The 25661-nt window shown below is 37.5% G+C and overlaps 1 protein-coding gene across 3 annotated transcripts; it reads left to right on the plus strand.

Moving 5' to 3' along the window:
- Nucleotides 1–1356: 1356 nt before the first annotated feature.
- ttf2 (transcription termination factor, RNA polymerase II) lies at nucleotides 1357–20947 on the plus strand. 3 transcript variants are annotated; one of them, XM_048193205.1, is made up of 25 exons: nucleotides 1357–1684; nucleotides 2163–2216; nucleotides 4688–5540; nucleotides 7631–7742; nucleotides 7879–7965; nucleotides 8345–8414; nucleotides 8560–9522; nucleotides 9661–9781; nucleotides 11266–11445; nucleotides 11544–11701; nucleotides 12258–12339; nucleotides 13923–14021; nucleotides 14223–14373; nucleotides 15203–15308; nucleotides 15419–15603; nucleotides 15991–16144; nucleotides 17222–17313; nucleotides 17423–17502; nucleotides 17882–18018; nucleotides 18103–18273; nucleotides 18359–18411; nucleotides 18980–19133; nucleotides 19237–19319; nucleotides 19562–19636; nucleotides 20664–20947. In XM_048193205.1, exons 5-25 carry the CDS (start codon nucleotides 7916–7918, stop codon nucleotides 20806–20808), a joined length of 3309 nt encoding a protein of 1102 aa, XP_048049162.1. In that variant the 5' UTR covers nucleotides 1357–1684; nucleotides 2163–2216; nucleotides 4688–5540; nucleotides 7631–7742; nucleotides 7879–7915; the 3' UTR covers nucleotides 20809–20947. The 3 variants fall into 3 exon arrangements, with proteins under 3 accessions (XP_048049162.1, XP_048049161.1, XP_048049163.1); XM_048193204.1 differs by lacking the exons at nucleotides 1357–1684; nucleotides 2163–2216; nucleotides 4688–5540 and adding an exon at nucleotides 7124–7435; XM_048193206.1 differs by lacking the exons at nucleotides 1357–1684; nucleotides 2163–2216; nucleotides 4688–5540 and adding an exon at nucleotides 7484–7502.
- The last annotated feature ends 4714 nt before the right edge of the window (nucleotides 20948–25661 follow it).

A 25661-nucleotide genomic window follows, 5' to 3' on the forward strand; every position in this document is an offset into this window, starting at 1 on the left:
AGCATTTGAGAGGAGAGCAGACACCACGCCTCTGAAGGATTGAAATGACACATGGTTCTGGGCATTGGGACGCACCGCTCAATAACATCCAGAGCTGGGTCATGTTTCTGACAGAAGAGTGAATAAAAATGGATCAAAGAATACAGACAGCTGCCTTTGGAAAAAGATGGAATAAAAATGTAGATTTGTGTATGTGTTCGTGTTTGCAGCTGTGTGATGCCAGTATTTTTATTTTGTCTGCTTCAGCTGCATCCCAGCCTCTTAGCAAGGTCGAGCTGTCTGACAGGCCTAGATCAGATGAGAAACAAAGAATAAGTCTCTTTAATATCTCACAGCTGAGCAGGAGAGGTGTGTTTTTCTCATAAAGCTCAATAGACACCAGTGGAGTCCTTCAAACATGCCTCTGTAATTATACTGTTGCCTTTGTGTTTTATGAAGGCAGATTTAATCATCTATTGAACGTGATATTTCTTTTTCTTTTTTTACTGACGTCAGAGCTCTATGAGCAAACTTTCTTTTATGAAGCTGTAACTGCATGTTTTTTCCATTCAATTCAATTTAAAAGTTTAAGTCAATTTAATATGTACAGGGTAATATAGAGTTATCCGGCCATTATCAAAAAAATGCTGTTCTTTGGAACTTTATATTCATCAAATAACAGTTTCCACAAAAATATTAAGCAGCATAACTGTTTTCAATGTTGATAACTGTAAGAAATGTTTCTTGAGCACAAAATCAGAATGATTTCTGAAGGATCATGTGACACTGAAGACTGGAGTAATGGCTGCTGAAAATTCAGCTTTGCCATCATAGGAAGAAATTCCAAAAAAGTATTTTACATTGTAATAAAAATTCACAATATGACTGTTTTTACTGTATTTTGATCAAATAAAAGAGGCTTCTTGCAAAAACATTAAAACAATCTTGAACTTTACTGTATAGTTTATAGGTGCTAAAGAGGATGTTTTGTTTTATACGTTTTTGCAATATTACTTGAAACTGTCTTTACTAACTGATAAAAGACTATTTATTAGGTGCACTGAAAGGAATAATATTAATGTACATCATCTGTGCACGAGGTAGGGCCTTAAAAACATCAGCCAATCGTTTACGCGTTGATTGGCCCTATGGCTTGTCAATCACTGCCATGACGTTCCTTGTGAGAGACGAGCGCGGCCGCTCCAGTTACCTGCGGTGAGTCCGACATAATGAATCCACTAAACACAATACAGCGAATGCCGGTGGTAAACACTTGTGTTCCAATACGAGTGTTTACGAGTTTTTTTGGGAGGCGATCCTTCGAAGGAGGGGGGTTGTTCTTACGCATGCGCTCATTTCAAAAACTCAGTAACAGTCTTTGGTTTCTCAGTCGACGAAAAGATCCTCTTTAGTGATGCTAACTGGCAGTATGTGGTGATCAATTAAATTCAAAGCTAAATCTCATATAAATAAACAAGCCTCACATGTTGTCAGCTATGCTATAGTCACTGCTAAATATCACCAGAAAATCAAGCAATGCAGTCTTTATGTTCTCTGATTTTGCTCGGTTGTTGAACCCAACTCTCACTACAATCTACAGCCATCCATAATAGATGAGCTTTAAAATGTGTGGGTTTTCTATGGGGGCTCAGCACAGCTTTAATCAGCTCTAGTTCCAGGCAATTTGAAATCTAAAGCATTTCAGGTGAGTATTACTGTCTTGTTCATTTGCCTGAGAGCAAGTGTTTAGTTTACTTGTGATTGTTTACAGAGGGAATGTTATACCGTCTCATTTTGCTGCTTGACGTGTTTTAGATTGTGCCATAGGGTTTCATTATTAACCTCCCAATTACATCCAGTCTCCTGTTAGATATTGCTGTTAAGTGTTATGTAAATGAAGGGTTTCGTTAGAGGGAAAGTGAGGTCATTTAGATTGGTTAGCACTATTGATTTCTGTGCATCACAGTGGTCTTCACTAACCTGACCTTTAAGTATAAACATATGAAGCATATCCACATGAACCCTTCTAAGAGTTCACAGTTGAATAAAATCACTTGAAATGCTGGATTTGAATTGATTTAAATTCTCACAGATCCCAATTAGCGGTGTTCACAAGAAAGAAATGCTTTTCTTTAGTAAAATTGCTGTCATTAGGCAAATGCAACTTCAGCTATCCTTTGCAGGTACGCCGCTAACCCTGTGATTTTCACCAAAGGAGGCCAAAGAGGAGGCGGGAAGTGAGTAGCACAAGAAAAGTACTACATGTATTAGAAAACACTTTGTTAGAGTTTAATTTGCCACTCTCAGTTGAAATAAAAAAAAAAGACTTAAGCCAGCCTATGTGGTTAGCTGACTGATGGTTTTATAGATGTCCTTTTAAACTGGTCAGGGGTGCGTTTTTCCAACACGATCACATGAGAATGCGTATCAATAGTACGAGTGTGTAATCTCGTAGAATATATACGCCAAAACTCATTTTGGCGTGCTTATGGTACGCAGTTTTTCGCGTGCATATGATTTGATTTGTATGTATAATACGCCATAAAGTGCGTATCATATGCACGCGAAAAACTGCGTATACCATAAGCACGCCAAAATGAGTTTTGGCGTATATATTCTGCGAGATTACACACTCGTACTATTTATACGCATTTTTGTGTGATCGGGCTCGTTTTTCATACAATGACGTTACTCACTGCTGAACTACTGGGTACGAAAAGTATTCAGACCCCCTTAAATTTCATTTTTTTTTATATTGCAGCCATTTGCTAAAATCATTTAAGTTCATTTTTTTCCTCATTAATGCACACACAGCACCCCATATTGACAGAAAAACACAGAACTGTTGACATTTTTGCAGATTTATTAAAAAAGAAAAACCGAAATATCACATGGTCCTAAGTATTCAGACCCTTTGCTGTGACACTTATATATTTAACTCGGGTGCTGTCCATTTCTTCTGATCATCCTTGAGATGGTTCCACACCTTCATTTGAGTCCAGCTGTGTTTGATTATACTGATTGGACTTGATTAGGAAAGCCACACACCTGTCTATATAAGACCTTACAGCTCACAGTGCATGTCAGAGCAAATGAGAATCATGAGGTCAAAGGAAGAGAGAGAGATAGAGATTGTACTACATGTTAGTTTGCTTATTTGTAGCATGATCTGTTCATTTGCAACTACAGCTGACTAACAATGCTTTTGGGAAATGCACCCCAGACTGTGAAACCAGCCAGCCAACCAGCTTAGAAACAGCTTGGCACCTGGCTAAACCAGTTAAACACCAGGTTGGAAGACCAGTTAAACCAGCTTACCACCTGCCTACCCAGCCTGGAAGACCAGCTAAACCAGCTAAAATCCACCTTAGGCTGGATTTATCGTGACAACAAGTTACGCCTATAGCTTACCTGAGTGCGTCTACTGGCCAAAAATGCTAATATTTTCAGATACTGAGCGATCCATGATGCATCAAAACATGATTGCGTTATGGCTGGCATGGTTTCACCGTGATCTTATGCTCACACTATTGCTTTTGTCCGCTCAGTGCATAAATGTAGATATTTATCCTTCATGTACACACACATGAGGAGATGTTGGTTTTGTAGTTGCTAGCATACTTGGATAAGCAGATACTTCTCATACTCTCATACTGAATGCATGTTCAGTCATAGTGCACATTTATCAGCTCTTCTGTAACCTTGTTTGTAGTTCATTTTACACTGCTGCCACAAACTGAAGTAAATGTTGCCACAACAGCAAGCTAATAAGCTGAGCTCCATTTACTTGCTCTTCTGGGGCTGAGCAATTCTGAATGAATGTGAATGAGATAATGTGCTTATAATAAAACTACTGATTGCTTTTGCTAAGAATGTTAATCAATTCCATAATACTACGATACATTTCTGAAGTCATTACTAACATAGAGACAAAGATTAAATGTATTAATAATGCCAAACTAGTTTTAGAAGACTAAAAAAATTACCAATATTGACTCTATCACTGCATTTGCTGAGGCAAACAATGAAGCGACTACAGTCTCTGCCTCAGCTGTCTGAATACACAAACATCTTACTTTTTTTCCCATTCATATTTTGTAGCATATTCTAATTTCCTGTTTTTGTCAATAAAAACAAAAGCTGAGAGAAACTCTGCTTTGTTCAGTAGATGAGCGATTAGACTGATGAAATGTTATACTGTATATCTTTGGAGTTTTACTTTTGTTTGTCTCCATATAAACCTTTTCTCAGTTCAAGTAGGGGGGCCTCAGCAAACTTCCAGCAATCTATATAGCAGGATCATTAATAGTGATATTACTATTACTTAGGGTTAGGGGTTTAAATAAATAAATAATCCTAAAACTTCATCCCACACTGTTTGTGATATAGACATGAATGATGACTCAAATCATGTGGCTTGTTGAGTGGAGATGCATGTGCTAATACTGTTGTAAGCCATCATACATAGGTTTTTTGATCTGGTGGATGATATAATTTTGAATATGTTGAATATTTTCAGTTGTGATGGTTAATGCAAATTATTTGAATCATTTCAATTTTGTTAAATTAATCTAGTAAATTCTGTAGGCTAAAAATGAGTTAACTACCTCCAAACACAAGACCAAGCAGCAAGGCTATAATTATACAAAATGCTTTGTAGAAAGTTCAGCAAAAATATCAAACAATCTTTTTTGTTATGCTATTTCAGGACACCAGAAACTCTGCTGGAACGGTAGAGAGGTCTTCAGCAAGTACACTACACACATCCTATAAAATATGTCATCCACACAACAAGTTTACATCATTTCATTTTCTTTGAGGTGATAACGGCAAGGTGATAAATAACTTATCACCTTGCCGTTAGGTGGTAACTTTAAGGTGATAAATGACATTTGCAATATATATTTATTAACAAAAGAGTCAGCGCCGATAGCCTCGTGGGCAGCATGCTGACATATAGCGTTGTTGCACTTTGGGAGACCCGAGTTCAAGTCCCGGCTCGCTGACCTTTCCCGATCCCATCCCCCCCTCTCTCTCACCTTGCTTCCTGTCCACTCTATACTATCACAACGAAGGCAAAAATCGCCAAAAAGAAATCTTAAAAAAAAAACAACAACAACAGCAAAACAGAGAGGTAAGTATCAGATATGGAAATGAGGAAAAGTGCAGCAAAGTGGGTCAACATGTAAAAATCAGTAAAAAGTGTGAAATTTTTAGATAACATGTAAATAATACACCGTATAGAGAAAGTACTATGCCTGGAGCTTGGGCGGCTGCTGTTTTATGGAATGTAATGCTTTAATATTCTGATTTATACACTCTCTTTTTCTCCTGTCTCTCATACACTCCCCAGAGTCAAAGCCAACAATTCACTCCTGGCCTGTCCTCCTCCAGGGCTGTGGTACCTCGGGGAAGCAATGAGTGAGAAGCTAAGCATAGAGAAGCTGAGAGCACTTGCCACTCTCCTTAACAGGATTATCCCTCACTCACGCTGCTGTCTCCACTCACGAGCGGATCACATTCTTAATAAACATGTTACCTCACACCCTGAGCGGCCGCAGGTGATGTATATGTGGATGTGGCGATGGGGGGTTCTTGCTGTCACGGTTAGACATGGAAGCTTGAATTTGTTTCACTCTCATTGAGCAACCGTAGCATTATGGGTAGGGCTACAGTAGCTGCAGTCCCACATAATCAATAATTCATTGAATAGCATACACTCAGCTTAGTTAAGTCAACTGCTCTGTGACCAGCTCAAACTTTAGGGGACATGTTTGGATTTCAGGAGTCAGCTGTTGTTATGCTAGCACTCATGGTCGCTCGGCACTAGCTTTGAGCTAAACTCTGTTTTTGTACTTGTCATTTTCCAGGTCTTTCAGGGAGCATCTGACTCCCAAAGCGAAGCACAAACAGACTCTCTGCCTAAATACAACAATTTCGTCATTGTGTCATCACCACCAGTTTTGGTACACAAAGAGAGTCCTCTGTTTATGTGTTTGTGTTACCCATGAGTACGGTCTCCTGCTAATAGGCCAGTATTCTTCCTGGTATAACTGCACAGAAAAGTCAAAACATGTCAAATAATAACACTTAGAAGCCATATTCTAGATGCTACTCTATCTATATCTCTGTGAGTGCTTTAGCCATTATTAAGTGCATTACTGGTGGGTTTTCACTTCTTTTTCACTCACCCCTGAGACGAGTAGCACTCATCCTCTTGTGTCCTTTTCATGACGATAAGAAATATTGCTGCTCCAGATGGCATTTCACATAATTCAACAATTCTTTCTTTGTAGAACAGGCAGAGATGATACCTGCCTGATCAGGAGAAACTTCAGACGAAGCATAAGCTGAGCAGATGCTTTAATTTGTATTGTCAGCATATGTGCTTTTGAGGCATTTACACACTCCTGAGAATAAGACTTAAGATGCTTCATTGTTTATACATAATAAAAAACTGCTGGCTTGGAAATTGTAAATGTTGTTTGGAGGACACATTGATAACTGCAGTAATGTTCACTATACAGTGGAAGGAAGGAAGGAAGGAAGGAAGGAAGGAAGGAAGAAAGGAAGGAAAAGTTTGAGCAAATTTGAACAATATTAGGACTAAAACAGTATAGAAGAGTAATAGAAGAATCTCTATGTGAAAAGATGTCCTGAAGAAAGCTGGATGAAGAATATTTGAAGATATTTCTTTGGGTTGGTGATGAAACTAGAAATTGAACTGAAAAATTGTGACGCAGTCTGGGAGATTATTTTGTTTGAAGCAAAATGTGACAGGACATATTTGAAGGTGATTGATTTCAATTCATATCTTAAACAGTGCACGGGAGAAAACGTATTCAACATTTCTGGTGAAGATATACAGGAAAGGATAGTTTATGAGCCCAGACTATGTTAAAATATGAGGTATAAAGCTTAATATAAGGTAAATGGATCATGGATGTATTAGGCTATAAGCCTATTCGTAGCAATAGAAAAGCCTATGCATATTCACGCAGATCAAATGTATGATTTTCCCGTGACAGTTGTGAGCAGGGTACAGTAAAATGCAATACAGTAGGCTCTGTGTGAGCACCAGAGTGACAGTAGCTCACCCTTATGAATCAATTTATGTGCACATTACTCCATCTGCTGGAATATTTGATGAAATCACATTTGAACATTTGCCATTTATTTGTTTGGTAAATAGGGCAACATGCCCGTACAAAATGTACCATGGTAAGCATAGCTTCTGCCAAAATACCATAGCTATCGATATTTTTGTTACTGGTGTACACATTTAAGTACATTAGTTCAGTCGTTTCAGTAATGCATTTATTGGCTAAAGTGCAGATTGCGTCATCAAAACCGCGACAGTGGCGCCTGTTTGTGTTCAAGTGAAAGTGAAGCCGGTGAGTGAATGAAATAAGCCGCAGTCATAAGAAGATGGAAAGAGTTGTGTGTAAAACACACGGTGAGTAGGCTATCGTACACTCGTTCAGCTATCAGTGTAAAGGATTCTCACTGATCAGTTTTACTCTGTAAGCAGTTTGTGTTCACATGCTGAAGAGCTCCAGACAATATAAAACTATTGCTTTACTTCATACTAATGCGACAGTACATTTACATTTATTTAGAAAAAAATGCTAATTCTACTTGTGTTATTCAGGCAGTACATGTTTGTTGAAGACTGGTGTGAAGGAAGGACCGAATAAGGGCAAAAGTTTCTATGTTTGCACTGCGCGTGATGCAACGCCCTGCAACTTTTCACTGCCTACAGAGTGCGTACACACCTATGTATTATAATAATGTTAGCTTCATTTTATTTTTCCTATATGTATGGACAAAGAATAAGTGGTTTTGTTTCGCATGTTTGAGTCACTGTTGCCCTGTTCTGAGTTCATGTATGTTCTACAGGATCCCTCCATCTCACTGCCTTCAGCATGAGGACTCCATGGTTGAACTTCAAACACTAATTTACAATGAAACACAGGACAAATACAAGTAAGGGTTATACTACATATGAGTGAAAGACTTGGGTAAAGTTGGTTTTATATTCGCACATTCGGACATCCGTATTCAATAGCCTTGTTAATCACACTACATTGGACATTCAGTGGACATTCACAAGTAAATATGCCATTAAAACAATACTTGCCTATTTTGATCGACTGTGAAAAATGTTGTAAGTTGACAATTGTTGGTTGTCAATATCATGTCGCTGCTTAAAATTCGCAAACATTAATTTATTGCACATTTATTGGAAAGCCTGAATTTATCAGAGGTCTGAATGTGCGAATATAAAACCAACTTTACCCAAGTTAGGGAAAGGACTGTGAATCCATTCCACACTATTAATACTTTATTTTTTTTTCATAATCAGGTTGTTTTATCGCTGTATGCTTGGAAAAACTGAGGGACAGAAGTGGTGTGGGTGTGTTCCATGGAGAGAGGTACATATGTATTATTATCATTTAATAAAGTTTAACATAGTTTGTGTATACATTTATACTGTACAAGCAAATCAGACTTCATGTTTACAATTATGAATTATCATATTTCTTGCTACAATTCAGTTGTTTTACAACCTTCTTGCAGAAAGACCCTGAGAGACGGACTGATTTGTTAGACAAAAATCTTCAATCCTCCAGCCTCACTCCAGTCAGGAACCCTTTCAAAGTCAAGACAAAACAAGACAAATCTTCAGAACACAGGAGGGATCCAGATGCTGAAAAGGATAGAAGAGAGGTTAATGTTAAAGATAAACATGTGAACGGTGAAGATAATTGCAGTGCTAAAAAGAAAGAAGGAAAATCCAAGTCAAAAGAGATGGAAGGGACTAATAAGAATGGCATGGATGGTCAAAGTGTCTTGGACCGAGAGGGGAGAGATTCTGGAGGTTCAGAGTCCTGGAGGAACAAGACACTTCCTGCTGGGATGAAGATAAAGAAGAGAGTGTCTAATGATGAGAGACCAAGGAGCCCAGCAGAGGACGAGACATGTCCAGAGAGTCCAAACTCCGTGAAAGAATGTGTTCAAAGGCCGAGAGAATCTGAGACCAGCCTGAAAGAGCAGCAGGAGCAGAAACCTACAAAAAAATCAGGCAGCTCTACAAAGAGCTCATCTGGATCTGATATGAAAACTTCAGAGAATAAAACAAAGGATGACTGCTCGAACAAGCAAAGCACTTCTAATTCAAAATCAGTTACAGATAAACCTCAAAACCTGCAGAGCAAGAGCCAGTCACCTTCATGCTCCACATCACAGGATGTGGCAGATTCTGAAAAGCCCTCAGCACTTAATGTTCAGAAGACACTACCAAACCAGAGTCAGGAGAAGGACCAGAAGGGCATAGCGCGGTTTGGTGAGTGGAGCGATGAGGATGATGATGATGTTCAGCTGGTGTCAGTACAGCCTCCCACCCAGCAGAGTGCTCCGACTCCAGTGGCACCTGTTCAGAAAACGCTCACCTCTTTCCCTGGTTTCCAGGCTGCTTCTAAAGCCCAGGTTCAGTCTGAGGACCTCCACAGCCATCTCACAGCCCAGCTCAAGCAGAAGAAGGTTACTCGTTCTTTATTGCTCTTTTTCTTGAGGACATTTAGTATTTTGTGATAGTTACAATAATGGTGTGATGTAAAACAAATTCGATTGCATAACACTCACTTTTTATCCCTCTATCGGTGCTCCATCTTTTCCTAGGCCACTCTTTCAGTGGTGAATGTGTCTGCTCTGCCAGATAAAGGAGAGCGTTTGAAGAGTCAGGTGAAGGAGCTGGAAGAGGCTCTGGAGTCTCTGAGCTTGACCACAGCTTCTCTGTCTGGTAAGACTCAGTTTATTTTTTTGGGTCAATGACATTCATTATTTTGTCCAGATCTATCAATAAGTTATTCAAAATTACATTAAGATGCTTTTTTTTTATATATGACTTGAATGTATACCTCTGCTATGATGATCATGTTGTTGTTGTTGTTGTTGTTGTTTTTTACAAATCAATTTATTTTGGTATTTTTAGTGGTGGAATACACTACCGTTCAAAAATTTGGGATCAGTAATTTAAAAAAAAAATAATAATAATTAATACTTTTTTTTTTTTTTTTTTTTTTTTTTTTTAATCAGCAAGAATGCATTAAATCAATCAAAGGTAAGAGTAAAGAAGTTTTGTTACAAAAGATTTGTTTCAATTAAAATCCTTTTGATCTTTCTGTTCAACCAAGAAACCTGAAAGTATTACGGTTTCCACAAAAATATTAAGCAGCACAGCTGTTTTTAACACTGGAAATAATAATAAACTTTTCTTAAGCAGCAAATCAGCATATTAGAATGATTTCTGAAGGGTCATGTGACACCCAGGACTGAAATAATGATGCTAAAATTCAGCTTTGCCATCACAGGAAAACATTACATGAAATATATTAAAATAGAAAACAGCCATTTTAAATTGTAATAATATTTTGCAATATTACTTCTTTTACTGTATATTTGATCAAAAATTGATCAAATAAATGCTGTCTTAGTGACCATGAGAGACCTCTTTCAAAAACATTTAAAAAAATCGTACTGATCCCAAACTTTTAACGGTAGTGTAAATGTGAGAATGAATGAATGGAAAAGCTTCAGTATAGGAATACATTTTTTGAGTGATTTAGCATAATTCTCATTATTGTGTTTTTGACCAAAAATATATTTTACTAAAACTGATTTACTGTTTATCAGTATTTAAAAACCTTTTCCTCTGCAAAATCAAAATCATGTTTTAACTACTGCTGTCAAACGGTTAATCTCGATCACATCCAAAATAAAAGTTTGTTTATGTGTGCTGTGTATATTTATTATGTATATATAAATACATACACATGCATGCATATATTTAACAAACATATATTATATCTATATAATAAAATATATATAATATATAAAATATATATATATATATATATATATATATATATATATATATATATATATATATATATATATATATATATATATATATCGAGATTAATCATTTGACAGCTCTAGTTTTAACTAACATGTAAGGGGGAAAAACAGGAAATAATATATCATAGGGAAGACCCTCACAAACCCTCATGACTGTGTCAAGGTCAATAAGTTATGACATTTTTTTTTATATATATATAACATCTTAAGGTTAGTTCGGGTTGTAAAATATAATTTGGTGTGACACGCCAAAAATGTAATGATGTTTATGAATTAATAATAATTTAGCTTTATAAACTTAATAGCCTCATACTCTGGAAAAATCATTGAAATATAAATGAATTGAATCTAATTATTTAAATGTAGAGTCTCAAGATAAAGACAGAGCAGAGGCAGAACACAAGCCCATATACAGCTTGTCCAATCCATTCAGTCATCCTGGAGGCACAATCCTCCTGCCCACAGCTCCAGCTCCCATGCAGAAAGAATCCTCTAGTGGCTCACTGGGCCTGAACCTCAGCCAAGGCTACTCCCAGATGTATGGAGGTATAGTGTTTAATCTCATTTTTCTCTTACAGATTGATGTTTTCTGTGCCAATTTCATTAGTAAACGTATTGATGTACTGATTCGGTTTTCTCTTCAGTGAATCCTCAGAGCCAGGCTTTCTATGGTGGCAGGATGACTGAGAACAGACTGCTGGCTGTCCGCAATGCCACCACTGAGGCCCTCGACCATCTGCACGACTCGCTGGAGTCTTGCCCTACAGAAGACACGGAGGCACAGGATCCCAAAGGAATCAAGGTCAGTTCAGACTATAAAAACTGTATTATTCTGTTTATCCCATTCATTCATTTTTAAACTGTTTAAAGGGTGACTAAACACACCATAATACCATCATAGTCAAATTCACAAAAAATCAATTATACAGTTCTACTGCTGTAAAGAGAAATTAAAGACCTCAGGAGATCATTGATTACACTGTACTCCTAAACACTGGCACAAATAATTTTTATTAATTCATTGTAGTAGATATGCAATTGTAAAATGTACAGTGTATGTCTTTGGAGGAAACTAAAAGCAAAATATTGATGGTCTTGTACTTAGTTAATTACCTTAGTTACTAGTACGAGTATATAAATAAATAAAAGATAGCTTGAGTGTTTGACACTTTTTGAAAACAGCTTTAAGAGAGATGAGCGTCATTCGCTAATTTCAATTTTTTTTTTGCAGTATTTGGAATGGTTAAATAATGCTTATTGTAAGATGGTAAATGAAACTCACTTCACATAATGTATACCATCTTACTAAAAAAGCATTATTTAACCATGTTTTTGTCATGATTGTCTTGCTTCACAAGGTGGAGCTGTTGCCTCATCAGAGGAGGGCTCTGGCCTGGCTGCTGTGGAGAGAGACACAGAAACCATGTGGAGGAATTTTGGGTAATACTCAGTACTCTTATAAGAATTATTGATGTTTCAATTTAAAGGTGCTCTAAGTAATGTCACGCGTTGTTAGGCCAAATCATTTTTTGTCACATACAGCAAACATCTCCTCACTATCCGCTAGATGCCTGTCCCCTGAACACACTGTAAAAAAAACGCGGTCTCTGTAGTCGCCACAAGCTCCGAAAATGGCAATAAAAACAAACTGGTGCAGCCTGAACCACGAATCATAATAAACCTGCTCCAGCCAATAACCGACAAGAATGATTTTAAATGCGCGTTCATGACTGTTTCAGGAAGCGTGGAGTGGAGGGGGAGGGTCTAGCTAGCCTCTGTTTTGTTTGACAACACTTCGAACGTCAACAGGAAGTTACTCCACCCAGGATCACTTAGAGCACCTTTAACATGTATTTAGTGCATTATTGTATTTATTCAGTCAGTCATTATTGGACAACAAGCCCTGAGAAGATCAAGGATCCCAGTGTGATGCGTAGGGCTCTAGCATCACACTCTCAGAGTTTTGCAACATTATTTATTAATTTAATTTATTTATAAAGCACTTTACAACTGCACATGTAGACCCAAATTCTCTAGAATCAACATACAAACACATAAAATAAAACATAAAAGAAGCCATCTCTGGTATCACTTAAAGGGATAGTTCTCTAATCACTCGTTCTCTTGGCCCTTAGTTGAGAGAATTTTGGAAGAAGCAACTCTTAACCACAGCATTGATATGCTTGTCAAATTTCAGTTCTGGGTCAAACACAACCACTAGATTGCTTACTTGATCTAAAGTCATAATCTCTATAATTTCCCTGATTTAACTGAACCAGATTGTGAGCCATTCAGCTCTTAACCTTATCCAAACACAACAAAAGTGAATTAAAAACACTATTATCTCCTGTTTTCAAAGGGAGATGGTATATGGGAGATATATTTGTATATAAAGTGGTACGACGAAAAAATACAGCTGATGTGAGAAAAACACAGCAACCAAAGCTATGAAGCAAAATGTTTGCCCGAGTTTTAGAAGTATTTGACCATGGAGTGCTGCGACTGACCAATAACAAACAAGTATTCTGGAGAGCTGAGCAATAATCTATCATAATGCAGGAAAACTCTTGAACTCTAATATTAAACCTCAGCCAGTGCAGTTCACAATCCACATAAAGACAATTTTTCACCATGAAATTAAATCTATGGAGCCTTCTCACATTTCCGTGGTTCTCAAAGGCAGAAGTAAATATGACTTTTGTTTTCTCATTTGCTCCAATAGCACAAGAATAAATCCATGACAGTGTGTCCATTATTTTCTCAGTGGCAAAAATATTAAATATTAAATTATAGCAGTCAGAAAAGAGAAAGCATGTACTGTCACTCACTCAGCTTTTTTTTGTATTTTAACACCAATGTAATATAACACAAATGATAGTGTTATAAATGTACATCAATTTAATAAATAAATAAATAAAATATAAAAAACATTGCTAAATTTATAATGTTTATAACTGTGGAAATGTCATTGCAGTCAGTAAAAAGGGTTCATTTAAACTTGTTTTTATTATTATTTTATTAAGCTGATGACATGGGCCTGGGAAAGACCCTCACAATGATCTCCCTCATTCTGTCTCAGAAGAAGAAGGATGAAAAACTGGAGGAATGGATCTCTAAAAAAGGTATCCATCACTGATTAATAGCACATACTCTTAGATGTTCAATCTCTGTGTGTGTGTGTGTGTGTGTGTGTGTGTGTGTGTGTGTGTGTGTGTGTGTGTGTGTGTGTTTTACTTGATCAGGGCTTTCTGCCATGTCTGCTATTCTCAAAGTTGTTGTATAATCTAACAGATGCAGAATTGTATCATAATTATCATCCTCAGATTCAACCATAGTGGCTTCTCAGGGGACGTTGATCATCTGTCCTGCTTCACTGGTGCATCACTGGAAGAAAGAGATTGACAAGCGTGTGAAGAGTAGTCGCCTCAGTGTGTATTTGTACCATGGCCCCAACCGACAAAGGAGTTCAAGCATGTAGGCCACGCACTTACATACACACCAACAGAAGGATCATACACACACATCTGTGAAGCATTTAGCAAATTTTACATGTTGTCTGGGTGCTTAATGACACAACGCATGCCTGCGCATTCAGTGGTGCCAAAAATTACTTGGACACCTCAGTTGCCCAAAAATGACATTAAATTAATTTTTCTTATATGAAATACAAAATATGACCATGTAACAAACATGTTTATTTATTAACTCCACTAACTGGTCCCAAATTAATTTTTATTGTATATGAAGTCTCCACCCCCCCCTTGTTTTGCTACATTTATTTAAAAATAAATGACACCAGGTAGGGCTGTCAAACGATTAATCGCGATTAATCGCATACAAAATAAACGTTTGCATAATATATGTGTGAGTAATGTGTGTAAATAATATGTATATATAAATACACACAAATGAATGTATATATTTAAGAGAAATATGTTATTTATGTACAAAAAATGTATTTATATATAATATAAATTATATAAAAATAAATACATATACTTGTAAATATTTCTCAAATATATACATGGATGTGTTTGTATTTATATATACATAATAATTACACACAGTACACCCACATATATTAGGCAAACTCAAACTTTTATTTTGTATGCGATTAATCGTGATTAATCGTTTGACAGCCCTAACACCAGGTTGTTAGTATTGGGTTTTTTTTTTTATACTTTGATACTTTGTAATGCAATGGCATTCATACAGTTTGTCTTTTTCTGTTTCTCACGTTTTACATTTGCTTGTCGTCTAGCTTAATCTCTCATTCTCTCTCCCCAATCTGTGTCTTCACCAGCCTTGCTGAGCATGATGTGGTGATCACTACGTACAGTCTGGTCTCTAAGGAGATTCCTGTGCAGAAGGAGGATGCGGAGAAACCCTCTCAGGACTCTGATCATGTGGTAGGAATAGTGACCATAACATATGAATGATTCATTTGATTGACTGAGATGTTTGAGGGCCTGGACCTGTTAGTTTTGTTGCTTTAAGTATCTGTTTCTTCTGGTTGTAGGCCTCAGACTTGCCTCCCCTTTTACGTATTGCCTGGGCACGTGTGATTCTCGATGAGGCTCACAACATTAAGAACCCTAAAGTCCAGACGTCCATGGCGGTGTGTAAGCTGCGGGCCCGATCCCGCTGGGCTGTCACTGGAACCCCCATTCAGAACAACCTACTGGATATGTATTCACTGCTCAAGTACGATCACTTTAACTCTTTCTTGCTATATTTCGAGACATATCCCAGGACTTTGTTCAGACAGGCAGCAAAAATGTTTAGCATATCACGTTTATATCTATTTTATTTTTTGTATAGCCTGAACAAAAAAAAAAAAACATGGCTTTTGATATTTACAGTCCTTATCTAAACACCTTTCTCAATAGTGTTTACAGCTGTGTCTGAATACACACATTTTACTCTCTCCTCATATTTGACATCGACTATGTAGTAAAATAGTGAATGGTTTTGCTGGACAATGAGACACAATATGTATGCAGCACAGTAATTTAACGATTCAGTCCTTCAAAAAGATGTATTATGTGGCAGACTACTTTAACCGCTGTTGTTTGTGCACATGCTGTGCAGGTTTCTGAGATGCTCTCCGTTTGACGAGTATAAGCTGTGGAAGGCTCAGGTGGATAATGGCTCAAAGAGAGGAGGAGAGAGACTGAACATCCTCACCAGAGCACTGCTGCTTCGCAGGACCAAAGACCAGCTGGACTCTACTGGAAAACCACTGGTACACACACACAAACACAGAGGCTTCAGGCTTTGAAAAGCTGGAAATATCAGGGACATTTTTAAAGGACAAGTCCACTTTTAAATACACTTTTCCTGATAAATTTACTCACCCCCATGTCATCCAAGATGTTCATGTCTTTCTTTCGTCAGTCGAAAAGAAATGAAGGTTTTTGATGAAAACATTCCAGGATTATTCTCCTTACAGTGGATTTCAATGGCTACCAACAGGTTGAAGGTCCATATTACCGTTTCAGTGCAGCATCAAGGGCTTTAAACGATACCAGATGAGTAATAAGGGTCTTATCTAGCGAATCGATCGGTCATTTTCGAACAAAATACAACCGTTTATGCTTTATAAACAGAATATCGCCTTGAACGTACTTTCCGCTTCCGCATTCTTCATAACGCTTACGCTGAATGTCCTACGCCTTCCCTATTCAACTTACGGAACGAACGCGGCGCCAGTTTAGTTTTTTCCGTAAGTTGAATAGGGAAGGCGTAGGACATTCAGCGTAAGCGTTATGAAGAATGCGGAAGCGGAAAGTACGTTCAAGGCGATATTTTGTTTATAAAGCATAAACGGTTGTATTTTTTTTTCGAAAATGACCGATCGTTTTGCTAGATAAGACCCTTATTACTCATCTGGTATCGTTTAAAGCCCTTGATGCTGCACTGAAACGGTAATATGGACCTTCAACCTGTTGGTAGCCATTGAAATCCACTGTAAGGAGAATAATCCTGGAATGTTTTCATCAAAAACCTTCATTTCTTTTCAACTGACGAAAGAAAGATATGAACATCTTGGATGACATGGGGGTGAGTAAATTTATCAGGAAAAGTGCATTTAAAAGTGGACTACTCCTTTTAATTGTTGTTTCCTGACCTGAAAATTAATAAAATCCTAAAATGTCCTGGAAATTTCTATAGTGAACATAATTTTTTTTTTGTTGTGCTCAGACTATTTAATCAACCAGAAATTTCTTTTTGTGAGTGTAATTTCTCTAATATCTTAAGTGATCCATAATCACAAATGACAAAAAAAAAAAGTTTGTGAAGGTTTGTGCTTCTGTTTCAGGTGTCTCTGCCTGACCGGACATGTGAGGTTCACAGATTGAAGCTGTCTGAAGATGAACAGGCTGTATATGATGTTGTATTTGCGCAATCCAGGTATACCATGTCACTGAATCCCAGTCTTTATGTACATTTAAGTACACGTCTTGGCGTTTTGCGTGCTTGGTGTCTCATATGGACATTGGCTTGTCTTCTTCCTCCCCAGGTCCACACTCCAAAACTATCTTAAGAGACATGAAGAGGGAAACGCTAAAAAGGGAGACAATAGTAATCCTTTTGAGAAAGGCAAGCAGTCTCTGTCATAACATGTTGTTAGCTTCGGACTGAGTATTAGCGAGTATTTATTCTGTTGCTCTAATTTAATGATTTAATGACTTGATTCAGTGTTAAGCTTCAATGAAATATTCCAAAATTGGGAGTTTGAATGCAATGAGGATTAACCATTGACTCGCTAAATTGTTAATGGCTTGTACACCTGGGTGGTTGTACACACGAGTGCCATGGAGAGTGTTTTTTTCCATTGTATTGACTGTCACACTAGCCACTTTGTCTAATTTTTCTTCTCTTTTAATATTTGTGACATGATAGACAATATAAACTATATTTAATGTAGATTTATTGGCATTAACATAGTTTCCCTGTAATGATTGTTTTTGTGTCTCAGTTGCACGGGAGTTTGGGATGTCTCAGCAGGACTCGCTGTCTTCTTCTCAGCAGCCTCAGGCCTCCAGCACCATCCACATCCTGTCACTGCTGCTGCGTCTCAGGCAGTGCTGCTGCCACCTGTCTCTGCTCAGGAAGGTGATGTTCCCACTCTCTCACACACACTTATTACACACACTCACGTACTGATGCAGTGTGTATGATGTGTGTTTTTTTTCCCAGACTCTGGATCAGTCGGAGCTGCAGGGGGATGGTGTAGCTCTGTCTCTAGAAGAGCAGCTGTGTGCTCTGTCTCTGTCTGAGCCCTCAGACTCTGACCCTAAAGACACCGTCTCCCTCAACGGCAGCCGCTTCTCCTCTGAGCTCTTCCAGGACACTCGTGAAAGCACTAAGGTGAACCCTACTGTGTCTAATGTATCTGCAGTATATGAGCCTCTATTATATTTGATTATAAAATATTTATTTGAATTTATTTCAGATTTCAGCCATTCTGACAGAATTAAGAGAAATTAGAAAGAAAGATCAAAAAAGGTATGTCAGCTGCTCTTTCATTTTATATGACAGTGCTGTAGGTAACTAGCTAAATATTTCTTACCATCCATTATAAATATATTAATATATTTTTAATATATTAAATAGAATTATTGTTTTTTCCTTGCATATGTGTGACCCAGATCATTGTCAAATTCAAACTCGTCTCCATGTCTTGATAATTCTGCATAAGAACAAGAAGATGCATTGTGTTTTTGTTACTTTTCTAATTTTCCTTTGAGAAATATTCAAGTTTTTAATTAGGGAATTATGATGGAAATTATAAGTAAAAATGTATGAATGGGTATATCGTTTGCTCTGCTGTGTAGAGCAAAACTTTCTTGTAAGCTAGCATAATGAACCATCCTTTGTAAACTAAACATAAAATTGACCTTTTTTTATTCAAATGATTGGTATCTGACATACAAATTGAAATCTGCCAAAGAATGATTTATAAAATAGTGGAAAGGTCAAGGAATGAACTGAATATTTCACAATCTAGAGGTCAGACAATTTGACTTTTTGACTTGCATTTGGGACTTAATGAGTGTTCATTTTTGATTGGCAGTGTGATTGTGTCTCAGTGGACCAGCATGCTGCACATCGTTGCTGTTCACTTGAAAAAAATGGGTCTGAAGTTTGCGGTAATTGATGGCACTGTCAATCCCAAACGGAGAATGGACCTAGTGGAGGAGTTCAACACTAACCCTAAAGGACCACAGGTATGTGATCACATTGAGATCACAGACAAACATTTATTTGATGACTGCTAGTGTACTCCGTTGCTGTGCCCAGTGAAATGAAGAAGCATTCTGCTCATTGCAGGTGATGCTGGTGTCTCTGTGTGCTGGAGGTGTGGGGATCAATCTGATTGGAGGAAATCATCTGTTCCTCATCGACATGCATTGGTGAGCCACTTCATAAATTCTTTTTAATGTTCCTATTGTCAGTTTTTACACTAAAAAACAGATTACAATAATTACAACCGCTTGTTTTGAATGCTTGAATATTGGGAGGTCAGTCTTTTACAAGGTGCTATGCTATTACCAAATAAAATCAACATTAAAACAAACACAACTGCTTCTGTTCATACTGGTATGCTCTGGAGAGACTAGATGGACATATATATGAACTGGGTCTTCATTCACAGGAACCCAGCACTAGAGGACCAGGCCTGTGATCGGATCTATAGGGTGGGACAATCCCGAGATGTTACAATTCACAGGTGAGGGGTTGATGTTGCTTTTGTTCAGTAAGACGTTTGAAATTACACAGTAATATTGCATTCAGCATAGTTTTCTGTGGTGCAAGCAAGTCAGCTAGCAAGCAGCTGATGGAAATTTGCACAACAGTGTCATGTAGCCAGACTGTTCGACTTACAGGTCAGGGGCAGAAAATGGTTTATATCTCATAAGCAGTATTTAAAAAAATAATTGGACAAATGTGTTGCTTTGTGTTTGGCTGTACAGAAAATGGAAGAAATGAATGTAAATTTTAAAGCCCCCCCTGTAGTCAATCATTTTATCCCTTAAAACTCATCTTTGATCACCAAAATGACATATTTAAACATTTTTTCCTTAAAATAGCTTGACTGTATCTCTACACCCTTGCCTCATTTGCTTGGCTTCTTTTGAGACTCCCTTGTGCAGTCAGTTAATGATATGACTTATAAACTTATGTCTAAAAGCATATTAAAAACACCACATAGACATATAAACAACATTAAAACTTAATTTTCACCACAGGGGGACTTGAACGGAATTCATTTCCATCCAAAAGTAATAGAGCCTGATTATATCACAGAGTTAATTGAATAATTATGCAACTTAAGATTGAATTAAACTCTAAATTTTTTCAAATATTTGAGTTCACTAACTTTGCAAACTTAGGTTAGTAAAATGAGACTTTATTTGAGGGCACACATCGTATCTACCTGGCACAATGTGAACACACATTAGTTTCCAATCAGACTGCTGCATCCTGACTGACAGAGATTGCATAGAAGCCAGATAATCAGATCAGAACGGCCGGTTTTCTGACCGTCGGTCAGTGAATAGTTTGTAGGTGGTCCATGAGTGTGCTCCCTGAGGCTTGTCTAAGAAATATATTGAATTATAAATATATTTGACTCTACGTCCAAATACAATATATGTCTTGCGTTTACAGTTATTTTAAAATTCCGCATACTAACTAACTTTACACTGTATATTATCTGTCTGTGGATAGTGTCATGTGGTTCCATCTCCCCACAGGTTTGTTTGTGACGGTACAGTGGAAGACAAGATCTCTTCTCTACAGGAAAAGAAGAAGGAGCTGGCTCAGAAAGTCTTGTCTGGAACTGGATCCTCATTCACTAAACTGTCTCTGGCAGATCTCAGGGTCATCTTTGGTGTATAATGTGCATTTAATTTCAGAAAGTAAATAATAATATAGTCTCAACATCATTTTACCTACTTTTGTTGCTGTCGTGAAAGCAAAGACTTTATATTCAAATACTGCATGTTTAAATTGAATAAATTTAAGGAATGTCACCAGGTAATTGTCTTGTCTTTTTAAATTGTTCCTCAGCTGTACTATAAAAGGCAAACACATATGAAATACAAGATTTGATCTGTTAATTCAACATGAACTAACGATTATTGATGAAGGCAATCATTAACCAATGAAGAGCTATCCTTAACTACAACTGGAGTCGTATGGATTCATGCGTGGATAATATGGCAGCCTTAACTACATGTTTTAAATTTAAAGTATTAGTTCACTTTAAAATGAAAATTTTAGCATTACTCACCTTCAAGCCATTCTGTGTGTATATGACTTCTGATGAACACAATCAGTTATATTAATAAGTATCATGACACATCCAAGCTTTATAATGGCAGTGAATGAGACTACCGAGTTTAAAGCTCAAGAAAGTGCATCCATCCATCATAAACGTACTCCACACAGCTCTGGGGGGTTAATAAAGGCCTTCTAAAGCGAAGCTTCATTTGGTAACAATGATACAAAATTCTCTACGCATCCATTGTAGCATTGTGTCATGGGTGAGTTAAGTTGTATCCAGTACATCAACTGTAAGCCAAAATGAGGGCAACATCACAACATAAAAACTGTAATTCTCATTAGCATAAAGTTGTATTTTACTGTGTCATGTTAAATGATATCTGGCAAATGCGGGGATTTGTATTAGAAACCTGCAGTTTCCGTGCACAAACAGCTGACACAAATAAATATCTGATGAATGGGACATGACTGGTAGCAGTTAATATAGTTTTTTAGTGAGCAGTTTGGTGAAAATAAAAGTACATCTCAGTGTACATTTGCGTCCATTCCTTTTTTTTTTTAACCATGCAAACATACATAAAAAAGGAATGGTTGTATTTTTAAATGTTATGTTGTGCATTGCAGAACACCTGTACCAACATGAAGACGAGTGAAATTGCTCCCCTCTTGTTCCAGTTAAAAAGTCAACCCATTCTCACTCACGAGGGGTCCAATACCAAAGCGAAATGCTGTCACTATACTGATGGCAACATGCCGTTCTTAAAAACAAAACATTCTTAAAAGCACAAAGTGAAAAACGCTTTATGTGGCTTAATGTACAAAGACAGGGATATTGGAGGCCCAAATTCAGTAGCCTACACATCTTATTACTGTAATAAAGAATAAGTAGCTACATAAGCAAATGAGTGCACAATACGAATGCAATTAATTAGCCTACAAGTTGTTTTCCTAAAATACCATTATAAGAAAATGCTCAATGCATAAAGACAGTGATATTAAAAGACTAATCTGTATAAACATTATTAATAAAGCAGTCTTCTATGTAGACAAGCAGATCAGGCCGAATATGAATGCATCGTGCTCAAAAGCCATGTAAAGTGATGCAACCAAAACACATTGCTTTCATTGAGATGTGAGAAACATTTAAACATTGTTAAACTCCACTGAGGCAAAGGGCATTGAAATGTCTTCATGAAAATTATATATTGGGGTATAATTTTGTCATGACATATTGGGGTAAGCTATTTTCAATTTGAAATCTAGCATAGCTATAGACCTTATGTAGCCCCGCCCCTTTTCAGCGTTGCGCTCGTTGTCTTTTGACTTCCGGTTTGTATTTACAGCGCAATCTTACATTTATGAATGAACTGCTCGTTTTAAAATCTTCCCGATCTACTGACATTTGTTATGACATATGCTTTAAACATAACAACAAAGCTCATGATAACTTTCATTAACTCTACAACAAGTAAATCCACTTAACCAACTAACGTTAACTATAGACCTTTTTCACACTTCCGGGTTTTTGGCTGGTTTTTGGCTTCCGGAATGGGCCACGCAGCGTAAAAGTTTTTCCGGTTACAGTGATAGATAGCCTCGATCAGAACCAGTTCGGGAATCAAAGTCGTTTTACGAATTAAATGTCATGAAAATGTTTGAACGGTCTTGGTGAATTATTGGTGAGACTACAGCGCTCTCATTAAGAGCTACATTTAATAAATAATTCGAAGTGATGGCGGTTAAACTAGTTATATTCTTTGTGTCTGTTTGGCGCGGCTGTGCATTATCGCGCTCCATGTGCTGTAAAGACAGTGTCTGCGTCTCAACGTGCATACTATGTGACATTAGTAATATTCAGTACTATTTAGGGTGGATAGTATGCACATATTGGGATGTATAGAGTGTTTTTAGCGACGTGCTGGGGAAATGATCGACTGGCAGATCCTTATCACACAAGCCTGATCCTCTGATTCATGAAGCAGGACCGCTCGCACCCTGGATATTTCTGGATATAAACACTTAAGTCATCTCTCACTCATTTTCCTGTCGTCATCATCTTAAAGTGTGTATTATTTACAGTATTGTTGTGCTGTTGTAACATGCAAAGACTGATAGTTGTGTACAGTGTGGTGTTGGAAATTGTTTTAGTTTAATCATTTTAATCGATCAGGATTAATTATAACATATGCTTGAATGTGGGATGTGATGCCATATGAGATTAACATGCTATATATTTTTAAAACGTATTAAACTCACGACAATATATGTATCTCACGACTTTATATCCCACATTAAAGTATATATTGGGAGTTATTATTTTTTTTTTTTTAATTAATAAATTATATAAATAATGTTCGTCGTACGTAATACGATCTGGGAAATTGCTGAATGAGTAGCTGCGTAGCCTTTACTGTAGCTTACGGCTCCTAATAAATCCACCTGCCGGTAAATTCGATCAACGGTCTGAGTGGCTGTATAAGCTACAAACAAGTAGAAAATTTATTTGTAGATTATAGAAAAGCTATTTGGAAAACAGACAAATCAGAAAAGGTAAGAAGCGATATTTGAGAAAAGAGCATATCAATCTAATAGCCGTAGACTCATAGCGGAACTAACTTTACCCTGCGTCACTGATTTCCGATTCTTGTGAAAAAGGTCTATTCTTTGACAGCGATGCCATAGAAATGTACAGAGCTACCGCAAAACGGAAGTTCAAAGACAATTTTATAAAGATGGAGGCGCGTTCTTTTACTGTCTATGGGTAACGCTGCATTCACACGGGGCGCCGGCGTTAACGCTTCTCGTTTACCTTGAATGGGTGACGCCATGCGTTGCCGAACTGAATTGTGGGTTCCGTCGCGTCGCTTCACTCGCGTTGCAAGCGGCAGAAGTTGAAGATTTCTCAACTTTTCAAGCGCCAACGCAGGCGTCATCCAATCAGATCGCCCTATGCAAATACCCTAGAGCAGTCGCAGCCAACTGCGTTCGTGCAACACCGGAAAGTAATGTGATTGGCTGTAATCACTATAACGGTCGCGTCAACACAAGCTTCAGACACGCCCTCCGTCAAGCGTTGACGCTGACGCCCTGTGTGAATGCAGCGTAAGAAGGTATGCACGTGACGTCACCGTCGACCGTTACGACTGCGGTCACGTCCACTGAGTGGCAAAAGACTGAGCGGCAGCATTGGTTTTCAGCGTGAATGTCCCGAAAAACACACAAAACACATCCAAAACGGGAAAGAGCTTTGTGATTGACTGTACAAATAGCTTTGACACAAACCCTGAGGTATATATTTAAAGACCGCCGAAAGCTACAGAAAAAAGAAGCAAACGGATCACTGTAATTCACAGAAACAACTTGACTTCAGCAGATAAATATGGATTTGCAGTAATCATTTTGTGTCAAATTGTTGGATTTTGAGGTAAAATCATACCGTATATATTGTATTGTTATATATTATGTTGACAACTCATCAATTAAATATTTTCCATCTTATATTCTGCATAACTGGGTGTTTTTAAATAAACAACACTGACAAAAACTATACTATAAAACTATATATGTTTTAAGGCTGGACAATATGACGATATAAAATTGATATAAGTGATTACGCGGATTTAAACCTACCGATATTGTAGTTATATAAAATATTCACAGGCAGATTTGCTTTATGTGTCTCTCCGCCGTCGAAATCAGGCACATATAAATGTCAGGAAACACGACTCCTGGCTGCATGTCGATATCCATGGATTAGGTTTATTTGACAAGTTGTAAGAAACACATTAAATTCCAACCTTTAGTGTGATTCGTCAGTTTTACTCGCGTTTTCGCAGTTTCCTCTATTAAATCCAATCACGCAGCAGCTTCTTTTGCCACTCAGTCCAGCTGAGGGAGCGCGCTTTCGGCGGGAAAGTGACGTCGATGCATACCCTCTATCCGGTTGTTAAGTCTGACGTCACGCGGCAGCGTTTCCGGGTCCAAACGCTCTATCTCATACCACAAGAAAACATAATAGTACAAAAAATATATAATTATAACCTTTATCTCCATACCAAAATCCCAGATGGCCAGACAATGATTCATCTTTTATAAATCGTTAAAATATTAATGTCTGTGACGATGTGAGCACGGAGACTGTTGTGTAGACTGTAATTATTTAAAATGTTTGATGTTTATTATGAATAAATAGCACTCATAAACGGCCGTCGATGGCATTCTCAAGTGAAACGAGTAGAGGGTTGGACCCGGAAACGGCGTTCCTTACGTCATGACTTAACAAGCGGATAGTGACTCCTAAACCTTCACAATTTTTTGATAGAAAACAATATAAAACACCTAACAGCCAGACAAGTAGAAATGGCCATGTTTTGGTTGAAATATAAATGTAAAAAAAAAAAAAAATTAATGAATTAGAATGTAAATTAATGTCATCTTTTAAGGCGTTTTCAGAGCCGTTTTTTATG

This window comes from Megalobrama amblycephala, linkage group LG6 (assembly GCF_018812025.1).
Source record: "Megalobrama amblycephala isolate DHTTF-2021 linkage group LG6, ASM1881202v1, whole genome shotgun sequence".
Classification (NCBI taxonomy): Eukaryota; Metazoa; Chordata; class Actinopteri; order Cypriniformes; family Xenocyprididae; genus Megalobrama; species Megalobrama amblycephala.

Coding starts and splice junctions, on each gene's coding strand:
- ttf2 (XM_048193204.1), top strand. CDS start 7,408: ATGGAAAGAGTTGTGTGTAAAACACACG. Junction 7,743..7,878: donor AACTTTTCACTGCCTACAGA/GTGCGTACACAC, acceptor TATGTTCTACAG/GATCCCTCCATCTCACTGCC. Junction 9,782..11,265: donor GACCACAGCTTCTCTGTCTG/GTAAGACTCAGT, acceptor ATTTAAATGTAG/AGTCTCAAGATAAAGACAGA.